The 13,798-nt window shown below is 39.3% G+C and overlaps 1 protein-coding gene across 1 annotated transcript in view; it reads right to left on the minus strand.

Moving 5' to 3' along the window:
* NUP153 (nucleoporin 153) overlaps positions 1,785-13,798 on the minus strand; it is a 67,599-nt gene continuing 55,585 nt past the window's right edge. Inside the window, exons 20-22 of the mRNA XM_018038724.1 lie at positions 10,908-11,180; positions 4,185-4,356; positions 1,785-3,602 (exon numbers count right to left, since the gene is read on the minus strand). Of these exons, the coding sequence (XP_017894213.1) occupies positions 3,518-3,602; positions 4,185-4,356; positions 10,908-11,180 (530 nt within the window). The 3' untranslated portion in view covers positions 1,785-3,517. The remainder of the gene's footprint in view (positions 3,603-4,184; positions 4,357-10,907; positions 11,181-13,798) is intronic.

A 13,798-nucleotide genomic window follows, 5' to 3' on the forward strand; every position in this document is an offset into this window, starting at 1 on the left:
TGCTTTTGTGTTTTGCCTGTTTCTTTGAGGTTTGCTCTAGAATCTCTTGCTTCCAAATACAGCTGCTCTAGCATTCTCTGCCTTCAGGAGATGAGTACTTTCAGAAACAGAAGTCTATCCAAAAAAAAAAAAAAAAATCATCATCCACTTTGAGGTATATTCTTTTAGCAAGTCACTCAAGTTAGCTGTAGATGACTAAGCTTTTGATGTTAAACTAATCCTGTCCATTCCGTAAAAGCTGTTAACCATTCCAGCCACCGTGCAAGATTAAAGACCCACGTGACACACGAGGAATAAGAATTCAGTCACAGCTAGTCAAGGAGCTGGGCAATTTAATCTTATTCCGGTCTTATGAGCATTCCCGATTCAAACATTTACAACAACACTCGACTGACAGGATACAAAACAGGTTCCTCAAGAAATAAAAAGATAATAAAAGGTAAACTTAAATGGAGTTAACTATAGTGTGGTCTGAGTCCTGTAGACAATGTGCTGTTAGGCACCCAGCCACTCCACTTTGAACTACAGTGGATGTCAGAGGTAAGTTTCTAAAAGTCACCCCACATGAAAAGGAAAGGAAAGCTCTGACATAAAGCTGTTGTGTGTAGCCAGACAACACATTCCATTTTTCTCAATTTTACTATACCAAGTTTGTCAGTTTGCAAAACAGGGCAGGGCCAGCACCTGACATACTAATACTAAAGAAACCGTAAGTTCTTGCCCAGGTTAAACCAGGAAGTTCATGGACTGGTTATAAATTGCTAACAGTCCAACACTTTTATCTCAAGTAATAAAATCCTAATTACATGAATAATTCTAAGAGAAATTCATAACATATTAGCTAAAGACTTAAACTTCAATTGTCTGAACTGTACTTTTTCTTAACATCTCAAACTGTAAATTACTAAAAAAAACAAAAAACAAAAAAACGCTAGAAGTGGCACGCCTGGACCTCAGGCATCGCAAGTCTTCCAGGCACTTATTTAATGATTTTTGAACACTATCTGAACCCAGTGAGTGCATGAATCTCTGGTGCATAGGTCTGAGAATATACATTTGCAACACCCCACCAAACATACTGATACACATTGAGAACAACTTGACTCTTGCAAATCAACTGAATTATACAAACATACCTGATTATTCAATCTTTCTGCATATGGCTTTCTTACCGTCAGATTATTTTCAGTTAAAAACAGTTCCTCATTGATCCAGCATGAAAAGTGGACTATTTATTTTCTTTCCATAACGTTTCCCCATGTTCCACAAACAGCACTTCACTTTCATCTGTGTATGGAGTTTGGAACCCAAGGCTGCTATTACAGCCACAAGGAGTGGGTCTGCAGCCTGCACCAAGCTGATGAAGAGATACGTTGGCTGGGCTTCAGTAGGGAAAGATATGTGGTTGGAACTGCGACCAGGAGTGTATTCTATAGCTGCTATGTGCAGCCTGAGAGTTAAAGCAATAGAGGTGAAAAAACAAGTCCCAAGTCCCAAACAACTCTAGCCCTAGAAATCTCAGTTTTGGGGGGGATAGGAGACTTCATTTTTATAACTCGCCCTGTTTGGTTTTTGGTTACTAGCTTTAAAAAAAAAAAGAAATGTTTTGGTACATTTTTAATGAAAAATCTTTCCCAGAATAGAAAGCTTAATATCCTCATCCATATGGGTCTAAAACAATGACTAAGAAGGAAGGAACATGCAATTTAGTTAAACATTAACACCCCACACATTTCCAAATTACTCCGTTAGTATTCACCATCATCTTCTGCCTTCCAAACAGGTTCATGTCAAACATTTATTATTTAATAAGTTGAGAATTATAAATAGAAAATTCCTACTCCAAAGCTAGCACGTGATGAAGGCCTAAGACATTTCAGTAACAGAAATCATTTCCCTGGAAACACAGAAAAGCTCAAACATTTTAAAGTACTGATTTTAGAGTCTAACTACAAGTTCAGTAAAATAAAAGTCACCATAAAATTATATGTTCAAATTGAAGAATAAAGTTATCAAATGCTCTCCCCCAAGAGTTCTTTTATGGGCCATAACAAAGAAATCTACTTCTTAAAAAAAAAAAAAATCCATAAAACAATCCAAAAGAAATCGGACAAAAGGACCACTGAAGTTTTTGTGGGCCACTTGGGGTATGTATCTCCAAAAATTCAGTCAATAAACACTGTCTAGTCACCAATGAAGGAAGATACAAGTACAAACAGAAATTGTTGTTTCCATTTATTTTCTACTTTTAAAAGGTATGTCAATTTATATGCAAAGTAGGCATGATTCCTAGCACCAGACAAAAATGCAGCGAGCGTACCTTCAGACATTTCCCTTTCACTTAGGAGCTGTCCAAATCACTTAAATGTATTCTTTGGAATTTCTCTAACTGACCACTGTCAACTTCTATAAAAAGATTCCCTTCCACTAACACTTTTACCTTCACTATAATTTAACACTAGAGCAAAAAGTATTTCATAATTTTTTATTGATGGCATTTATCCCATGGTTTAACATGTTAATTATACTGTAATAAACATGGCTTTAATATTAAACTTTTCCTTATTATCCAAAGTCACCACAGTCCATTTCAGTAAATATAAAAATATATGCTTAATACTTTGTACAATACTGGTTTTTGGTCCAAACAAAAACTGGATCAGAAAAGCCAATAAACTCACTTTAAGAATCCCCAATTTTTTTTTTTTTTTAAAGATTTCCAAATGGATTTAGGCAACTTTGAATAATGGGATTTACATAATAAAATCTGAGACAAGACTAAACAAACAAAAAAAATTTCTAACACAAAATTAAAATTTCAAATTCACAGATTTATGTTATGCCAAAAAAGTACAGAAACAAGATTGTATTTACACAAGTTTCATAATAAAATAATGAAAAAGGCAAGACAGGTGATAGTCAGAAGAATGACAATATAGAAATAGCATATAATTATTAAATGGAGAACGAACTAGATCTAACAAGTCCTTAGCATGGACCATTCTTTAATCAGGCTTCCTCTATCAGAAAATTTTAGTGCACGATACACCCAACTCACTCACTTCACACATACACCAGCACAAACTCAGCATAGAAATCATTCATTTCAACATTCTCTAGTCTATACAGAATTCCTCAGATATAATTACAATTGCAATGCGTTCCATAAACGCATATCAACGCGCACGGTGGTGCAGACGAAGAGGTTCTATACAAAGCCATTCTCCGAGCAGACTCGATTCCTGGGTTCTGCCAGCCTATGCCAAATCAGTGAATAATTTGCTGGATCATAAAATAATTTTGCTGAAGAATCAGTCACCAGTCTAGCTATTATTTTTTTAAAAAGGGGGGGTGGGAGAGGTGAAGTTGGGCTTCTATAAAGAAAAAAGGAGGAAAATTCCCAAATTAAAGAAGTCCTTAGGCAGATCTGACTTCAGATAACCCAGTATTATAGTACAATCCAGTATCTGAAAGCAGTGCACCAGCTGTTAACAGTGTGTGTAACACACCATGACCTTTATTTCTTGCGTCTAACAGCAGTCTTTATCTTTCGACCAGAAACCGAAGTTCCAGAAGAAGAGAACATGTTTTTCCCATTTGACCTGCGAAAAATAAAAACTCTGTAACGTGACATGATGCTCACATAAAATCTCACAATCATAACACTGTGTGACTGGTGATGGGGGGTGGCGAGACAGTGTTACAGGAAGCACACTGTTACACCGCATACCTACACCTATACACACACACACACACACACATACACACACACACCCATGCTCTTTTGCTTGATAGTAATACGGTAAATTGGTGGAGAACATACTTGATTTTACCTCAACTATACTGCACCTGGAGAAGGCAATGGCACCCCACTCCAGTGCTCTTGCCTGGAAAATCCCATGGACGCAGAAGCCTGGTGGGCTCTAGTCTATGGGGTCGCTAAGAGTCGGACACGACTGAGCGACTTCACTTGCACTTTTCACTTTCATGCATTAGAGAAGGAAATGGCAACCCACTCCAGTGTTCTTGCCTGGAGAATCCCCGGGATGGGGGAGCCTGGTGGGCTGCCGTCTATGGGGTCACACAGAGTCGGACACGACTGAAGCGACTTAGCAGCAGCATACTGCACCCTGGTGATTCTAAACACACACACACGCACATATCTCAACAGAAAGTTCTCTTACCCCACAGTAAACGCTGCTGAAGCCTGGCTAAACTGAAAGCCGCCTGAGCCAGAGGGCTGGGCTGAGGCCGCGGGTGTGCTGGGACTCGCACCAAATGTGAACACTCCTGACGGATTGTTGTTGGTGAAGTTGAAATTTGTCGCAGTGCTGCTGCCAAACTGGAAAATGGAACCTGAAATCGTTGAAGCAGAAAAACCTCATTAAGGTAAAAATGATGGTTTTCTAGTAATGACTCTGACTTTTACATACAAAAACATGTGAAGGGTTAAGTTCTCCTATGGTCACTTAAAAAAAAATAAGTAATTTCTCTATAGACAAAATATATATATCTGACACCCTCCAACAAGCGACCCAACTCACCCGTGACCAAGAGGAAAAAGGGCTGAGTGGACTTCTGACTGAGATTGTGCAACCAACATATTGAGGCTACCTTTTTCAAAACTTATGTTAAAATCGCAGCAAGGGGAATTTACAAAGGTAGGGAGAGAAAGAGACAACAGAACAAAATTTAGAAGCTGGAAGCACGACGGGAGCCAAATACTAAACTGGTAGCAAGAGAAAGCACAGAAGGCATTCCATTTACACTAACCATCTCCACAAGGTTTAGGTTCCAGGTACTTCTGGAAGTGAGAACGAAGTCTGCTTCTTAAACAGTTACTCTACCATCCTGCCTTGTTGTTTTTTTTTTTTCCCAGTAACTGTTTAAGAAGCAGATACCCAGATCAATCCCTCCCCAACAAACAGGATGAGAACTCTCCTCCTCTACCTAGCAGAAGTACAGACTTCTAGTCTCTGGAGAGGCCTCTGGACTGGGGCCCATCACACACAGAGGCAAGGATACCTACTGAAAATAGAACGACTAGGAGCAGGCTGAGTATAACGAATGCTGAGAACTGCAGCCTTCCGCCCTGACTCAGCTCCCAAAACACTGGCAATCACGAGGATTTATGCCCTTCAGAAAGGAGGCTTCAAGAACCTTCTCTGGGGAATGTGACAGCCCAAAAGGAGAAACCTAAAGATACTAACATTCAGCTCTTGGCAAGAGGACAAGCCAGTTAGAGAAACCTACAATGATATTAAAATTAAACCCTTTGCCCAATGGGCAAACAACCTGAACAGAGATTTCTCCACAGACAACACATGGGCATATATAATAAGGATGCTCGACCTCAGCAATCATCAGGGGGAATGCAGATCAAATCCACTAGGAGATATCATCTCTCAGAACAGCTATCGATAAGAAATAGCAAGTGCTGGCAACGATGTGGAGAAAAGTGAACCCTTGTGAACCTCTGGTGGAAAGGTAAATTGCCACAGCCACTAAGGAAAACAGTATGGAAGCTTCTCAAAAAGTTAAAGAGAAAACTACCATATGATCTAGCAATCCCATTCTAGATATTTACCCAAAAGACTTGAAACCAGGATCTCAAAAAGGTATCTGGACTCTTACTCACTGCAGCATTATTCACAATAACCTAAGTAGAAACAACCCAGACATCCCCAGACAGACGCACAGATAAAGGAAATGACGTGTCCACATAAAATGGAATATTAATCTTGCAATTTGAAAAAAACATGGACGCATCTGGAGGACGTTAAGTGAAATAACGCATGAGTTCACTTCTATGACGAATCTGAAATAACCAAATTCACACAAGCTGCAAGAACAGGGGCTGCAGGGAGAGGTGGGGGTGGGGAGAAACGAAGAGGCGCTGTTCAGAGCAGGTGTAAACTGTCAGTTATGCAAGATGCTCAGATTCTAGAACTCTTTCCTACAACACTGTGCCTGCAGTTACCACTACCTGTGCCTTTGCTGATGAGTAGACACAACTCATGTTAAACATTCTTACTACAATTTAAAACAAACAAAACCCAAACACTATGAGTTAAGAGGCAAGAAGCACCAGACATCTGAGGAAAGTATTTCGTAAGAAACACTAAGACTGAAGCAATAATAAAAAAAGCAATTTGGAGAAAACAAAGCAAAAGCTATCAAACGGAAAAACAAAACAAAAACTCACTGTTAATATCCTCAAGAGATCAATAGATAACACATATAAAACAAAAGCAGAAGGATAAAAAAAAGAACATCGACGAACAATTTCCACTAAGAAAATAAGCAATACATGCAGAAGTAAAATCTTAGCAGGTGTTTCAAGATAAAATTGAGGAAATCTTCCCAGGAAATACAACAAAAAGTGGGAGACAAAGAGAAAAAAATGGAAGATAAAAAAGAATGAGGTGCAAAATCTCCAAAGAAATAATTCAAGAAAATTCCCATGAAAGCAGCTTATAATAAATAGGACACACGGCCTTCCTAACATCATCCAAGGATAAAATGGATCCAGACCAGGAACATCCTCATAAGGAGAGCACTGGAGGCAAAAATGTACTCTAATGATGCTCCAGAAGGAAAAACAGACCAAAAGCAAAAGTAAAGAGACTGCAAGAGCAACTAACTCTGGGAGCTAGAACATCCACAATGGGAAAATGCCCTCAAAATCATAAAAAAAAAGTAATTTTCATTCTAAATATACATTGAAACAAAATCTTACCCAACATGGGGGCAGAATAAAGATCTTTCCAGAAATATAAGGTCTCAAACTTTTCTTCCCTGTGTCCTTAAGACATCATGGGAAGATGTATTCTCCCAAAACAAGGGCATAAGGAGGAAAAAGATATGACACTCAGGAAACAGATTCCTTTAAGAGGAAGCTAGAGGGAATCTCCATTAGAATGTTCATTAGAATGGTGACTTAGCATCACCTTGACACCAAAATCAGACAAAGATATCACAGGAAAAGAGAATTACAAGCCAGTATCAATGATGAATACCAATGCAAAAATCCTCAACGAAGCATTAGCAAACTGAATCCAACAATACATTAAAAGAAGTATATACCATGATACCCAGAGATGCAATAATTGTTCAATATCCACAAATCAATGTGATACACATCAAAAGACTGAAGAATAAAACAATATGATCATCTCAAAAGAAAATATTTTTGACAAAATTCAACATCCATTTATGTTAAAAACTCTCCAGAAAGTGGGCATAGATGGAACATACCTTGACAAGATAAAGGCCATTTTGACAAGCCCATTGTGAACATATTTAACAGGAAATATTTCCTCTAAGATCAGGAACAGGACAAGGATGCCCCCTCTCACCACTTTTATTCAACATAGTTTGGGAAGTCAATCAGAGAAGAAAAGGAAATAAAAGGAATCCAAATTATAAAGGAAGAAGGGAAACTATCACTTTGCAGATGACATACTACACAGAGAAAACCCTAAAGACACCACCAGAAAACTACTAGAGCTCATCAATGAATTAAGCAAAGTTGCAGAATCAAAATTAACACACAGAAATCTGCTGCATTTCTATACACTAACAATGAACTATCAGAAAGAGAAATTAAGGAAAGAACCCCATTCATCATCACATTAAAAAGAGTAGAATACCTAAGAACAAACCTATCTAAGGAGGTAAAACATCTGTACTCACAAAACTGGAAGATACTGATGAAAGAAATTGCAGACAACACAGAGGGAAAGACAGACTAAGTCTGTGGACTGGAAAAACTAATATTGTTAAAAGGGCCATACTACACAAAGCAATCTATAGATTCAATGCAATCCCTATCAAAATACCCATACCCTTAACATTATTCACAGAACTAATATTTTTAAGATTTTTTTAATATGGACCATTTTTAAAGTTTCTATCAAATTTGTTACAATATTGCTGCTGCTTTTTTTTTTTTTCTTAATGCTTTGTTTTTTGGCTCCAAGGCACATGGGATTTAAGCTCCCCAACCAGGGATCGAACCCACACCTGCTGCACTGGAAAGTGAAGTCTTAACCATTGGACTGCCAGGGAAGTCCCTAGTTATTTTTAAATTTGTATGGAAACACAAAAGACCCACATAACCAAAACCACCTTGAGAAAAGAACAGAGCTGGAGGAGTCACACGTCCTGGGTTCAGACCACACTAGAAAGCTATAGTAATCAAAACAGTACAGTATAGGCACAAAGAGCAAAGAGCAAAGACACACAGACCAAAGGAACACAGCAGAGAGCCCAGAAACAAACCCACACACTAATGGTCATTAGTATATGACAAATGAGGCAAGAATATATAATGGAGAAAAGAGTGTCACTCCAATAAGTGGTGCTGGGAAAACTAGATAGCCACACGTAAAAGGGTGAAATCAGAATGTTTCCTCACACCCTATACAAAAACATAAAGACCTAACCATAAAACTCCTTGAAGAAAACAAAGGCAGAAAACTCTGATATAAATTGTAGCGATATTTTTTTGGATCAGTCTCCTAAAGCAAAAACAAACGGAACCTAATTAGACTTCAGAGCGTTTGCACAGCAAAGACGACTATCAAAATGGGAGAAAATATTTGCTAATGGTATGATAAATAAGGGGTTAATATCCAAAACACATGAACAGCTCACCTAACTCAACATCAATATAACAAACAACCCAATAAAAACTGAGCAGACTTGAATAAACATTTTTTTTTTCTGAAGAAGGTACCCAGGTGGTCAACAGGAACATGAAAAGATGCTGAACATCAGAGGAATGCAAATTAAAACCACAATGAGATATCACCTTTCACCTGTAAGAACAGCTATCATCGAAAAGAACACAAATAACAAAAGTTGGCATAGATGCAGAGAAGAGAGAACCCTCATACACTGTCAGTGGGAATGTAAATTGGTGCAGCCACTAATTATTGCAAAACAGTAAGGCAGTTTCTCAAAAAACTAAAAATAGAGCTAGCATATGACCCAGCAATTTCACTCCCAAGTACGTATCTGAAAAAAAAAAAAACCAAAAACATTAATCCCAAACAACACACACATCCCAATCAATGTTTATAGCAAGATTAAGGAAACAACGAAAGTGTCCATCAACAAATGAATGAATAAAGAAGATGCAGTGTGTATGCTTTGGAGAAGGACGTGGCAACCCGCTCCAGTGCTCTTGCCTGGAGAATCCCAGGGATGGAGGAGCCTGGCGGGCTGCCGTCTATGGGGTCGCACAGAGTCTGACATGACTGATGCGACTTAGCAGCGGCAGCAGTGTGGGTGCTTTTGCGTGGCCTGGTAGTATCCCAGCATACACACAAAAAGAATGAAATTTTGCTATTTAAAACAACACGTAGGGGCTTGAATGGAGTATGCAAAGTGAACTAAGTTAGAGAAAGACAAATACTGTATGAAATCATTTATCTGAGGAATCCAAACAATGTAACAAGCTACTGAATATAACAAAAAGGCAACACACTCATAGACACACAGGAAGAACTTCTGGTTGTTAGTGGTGAGCAGAAAGGGGGAAGAGGCAAGACAGGGGAGAAGTTAAGGGGTACAAACTATTCTGTATAATGTAAGCTACAAGGATATATTATACAACATGGGGAACGTGGTCAATATTTTACAGTAACTATAAATGGAGTATAAACCTTTAAAAATTGTGGATCACTATGTCGTACACTTAAATAATACTGGTCATCAACGAGATCAATACAAAAGCAAAAATAAAAACCAATAAAAAAACAAAAAAATTATGTGGTAAAATTTCAGATACTGAGAAATAGCCAAAGTACTTGAAAAAACAAAGTAGTTATATACAAATGGGAGAAGCAAATATTAACCATGAGAAGAAATCACTAAGGCTAGGAAAAACAAAATGTTGTCTAGGAAAGAAAATCACAGTATATCATACAATGTTTGCATATTTAGCATAGTGATCTAACCACACAGTATCACTCTATTAGAACTGAAGGCATTCCTAGCTGTGTGAAAGAGAGCTAAAGTCTTCAATTTTGTATTGAGGGGTTGGGAATCATTAAATTCTGATTAAAATGATTATCATGTGTCACAGAACAGAGAAATTTTGCTACATGTACTAGCTAACAAAATACTAACATTCAAAATACATAAAGAATTTCTACAAATCAATAAGCAAAGCAAAACAACCAATTAGTATTAGGGCCCAAAAAAATTACAGAAAGAATTCACAAAAAATGAAATCAAGTAGCATCCAAATATGAGGATCTTCATTTAATGCTGGAACGATGTGAACTGGCACAATCCATCAGAAAGAGTGCGTATAACCTTGTGACGTACTAAGATGCACGCAGAGCTGCATGTTCTGACAGCTAAGAACAACTCAAACTTTCATCAACAGGATACGGATGGTCCAGTGGTTAAGAATCCACCTGCCAATGCAGGGGACACGATCCCCGGTCCGGGAAGATACCATGCGCCATGGAGCAACTAAGCCCGCGCTCCAGAGCCTGTGCTCCACAGCGCGAGAAGCGACTGCAGTGCGGAAGCCGAGCCCTGCAGAGGAGCCTCTGTTCACTGCAACTAGAGAAAGCCTGAGCGCATCAGCGAAGACGCAGCACAGCCAAACGTAAATAAATACATACATACGTAATAAACCAATAGTTTATTTAAAACCTGCACCTACCTTGTTAAAAAACAAAACAAAACAAGAGTGCTTAACTGTGTTGGGAAGAGAGTTGGGAATGCTGTTTATAGGTAAATCTAAACATACATGTCTCTATTCTGCCAAGTACAAGAGATTGAAGAAAAGAGATGTGCATGGTTTCAAAACTCAAAGAAAAAAAACTGTACTGAAGACATACAAAACTCAAGTAGGGATACAAACTACACCATTACTGCATACTTACTGGAATTAGGAGCTGTTCCAGAGCCAAATGCAGACTGACTAGGCTGCTGCCCAAACACAGGAGGCTGTCCACTGCTTGACACTGTCCCAAAAGTAGGTGGTGCAGGCTGAGAACCAGCAGAAAATAATGCCCCTGAAGATGGTATAGATCCAAAACCTGGGGGGTTAGGCTGGCTGGCACCTTGACTTTGTCCAAATGTTGGGGTCTGGTTAGCACCAAACGCTGGACTGGCAGATGGTGCTGAAGCTCCAGTGCCAAACACAAAGGAGGATCCTAGAGACCCAGAGACACACTTAAATCACCACGGATGGTTAAATAGAGGATAATCCTCAAATGTCAGTAAACTGAAATGCACATATCAAGATTGTTTGCAGACTCTTACCTTGCTGAACAGACCTTATCAGGACGAGTTTTGAATTACTGATGAAGAAAATACAATGCTTGCTACCATTATTTAGTAAAACCATACAGAATCCATAAAAACTTCAATTAACAATATTCCTATTCTGCAGCCAAAAATGTTCAGGTCTTTAAATATCTAAGAAGACAACTGACCTCCTATCGGAGAGGCAACATAGTGCAGATACTGACTATTATGTGATCATGTATCCACTGCATAAAGAGGACTAACGTCTAATAAAATAATCTTCAGTGTCTGGTTATTTACACTAAAAAACACTTGAACAAACTAAAGACACTCTTAATGAGATGAGAAAATTGCTTCCAAGAGTTCCTTTCAGTTCAGTTGCTCAGTCGTGTCCAACTCTTTGTGACCCCATGAACTGCAGCACACCAGGCCTCCCTGTCCATCACCAACTCCTGGAGTTCACGCAAACTCATGTACATCGAGTCAGTGATGCCATCCAGCCATCTCATCCTCTGTCGTCCCCTTCTCCTCCTGCCCCCAATCCTTCCCAGCATCAGGGTCTTTTCCAATGAGTTAACTCTTCGCATGAGGTGGCCAAAGTATTGGAATTTCAGCTTCAAAATCAGTCCTTCCAGTGAACACCCAGGACTGATCTCCTTTAGGATGGACTAGTTGGACCTTCTTGCAGTACAAGGGACTCTCAAGAGTCTTCTCCAACACCACAGTTCAAAAGCATCAATTCTTTGGTACTCAGCTTTCATCACAGGCCAACTCTCACATCCATACATGAACACTGGAAAACCCATAGCCTGAATAGACAGACCTTTGTTGGCAAAGTAATATCTCTGATTTTGAATATGCTATCTAGGTTGGTCATAACTTTCCTTCCAAGGAGTAAGCGTCTTTTAATTTCATGGCTGCAATCACCATCTGCAGTGATTTTGGAGCCCCCCAAAATAAAATCTGACACTGTTTTCACTGTTTCCCCATCTATTTCCCATGAAGTGATGGGACTAGATGCCATGACTTCATTTTCTGAATGATGAGCTTTAAGCCAACTTTTTCACTCTCCTCTTTCACTTTCAGCAAGAGGCTTTTTAGTTCCTCTTCACTTTCTGCCATAAGGGTGGTGTCATCTGCATATCTGAGGTGATTGATATTTCTCCCGGCAATCTTGATTCCAGCTTGTGCTTCTTCCAGCCCAGCGTTTCTCATGATGTACTCTGCATATAAGTTAAATAAGCAGGGTGACAATATACAGCCTTGATGCACTCCTTTTCCTATTTGGAACCAGTCTGTTGCTCCACGTCCAGTTCTAACTGTTGCTTCCTGACCTGCATACAGGTTTCTCAATAGGCAGGTCAGGTGGTCTGGTGTTCCCATCTCTTTCAGAATTTTCCTCAGTTTATTGTGATCCACACAATCAAAGGCTTTGGCATAGTCAATAAAGCAGAAATAGATGTTTTCTGGAACTCTCTTGTTTTTTTGATGATCCAGTGGATGTTGGCAATTTGATCTCTGCTTCCTCTGCCTTTTCTAAAACCAACTTGAACATCTGGAAGTTCACGGTTCACATATTGCTGAAGGCTGGCTTGGAGAATTTTGAGCATTACTTTACTAGCGTGTGAGATGAGTGCAACTGTGCAGTAGTTTGAGCATTCTTTGGCATTGCCTTTCTTTGGAATTGGAATGACAACTGACCTTTTCCAGTCCTCTGGCCACTGCTGAGTTTTCCAAATTTGCTCGCATATTGAGTGCAGCACTTTCATAGCATCATCTTTCAGGATTTGAAATAGCTCAACTGGAATTCCATCACCTCCTCTAGCTTTGTTTGTAGTGATGCTTTCTAAGGCCCACTTGACTTCACATTACAGGATGTCTGGCTCTAGGTGAGTGATCACACCATCGTGATCACTGGGTCGTGAAGCTCTTTTTTGTAGTTCTCCCGTGTATTCTTGCCACCTCTTCTTAATATCTTCTGCTTCTGTTAAGTCCATACCATTTCTGTCCTTTATCCAGCACATTCTTGTCCTTTATCCAGGCAAGAATACTGGAGTGGGTTGCCATTTCCTTCTGCAGGGAATCTTTGCATGGAATGTTCCCTTGGTATCTCTAATTTTCTTGAAGAGATCTCTAGTCTTTCCCATTCTGTCATTTTCCTCTATTTCTTTACACTGATCGCTGAGGAAGGCTTTCTTATGTCTCCTTGCTCTTCTTTGGAACTCTGCATTCAGATGCTTATATCTTTTCTTTTCTCCTTTGCTTTTTGCTTCTCTTCTTTTCACAGCTATTTTTAAGACCTCCTCAGACAGGCATTTGCTTTTTCGCATTTCTTTTCCATGAAGTGAAGTGAAGTTGCTCAGTTGTGTCCGACTCTTTGTGACCCCATGGACTGTAGCCCACCAGGCTCCTCCGTCCATGGGATTTTCCAGGGAAGAATACTGGAGTGGGTTGCCATTTCCTTCTGCAGGGGATCTTCCCGACCCAGGAATCGAACCCAGGTCTCCCACATTGCAGGTAGACG

Source organism: Capra hircus, chromosome 23 (assembly GCF_001704415.2).
Source record: "Capra hircus breed San Clemente chromosome 23, ASM170441v1, whole genome shotgun sequence".
Classification (NCBI taxonomy): Eukaryota; Metazoa; Chordata; class Mammalia; order Artiodactyla; family Bovidae; genus Capra; species Capra hircus.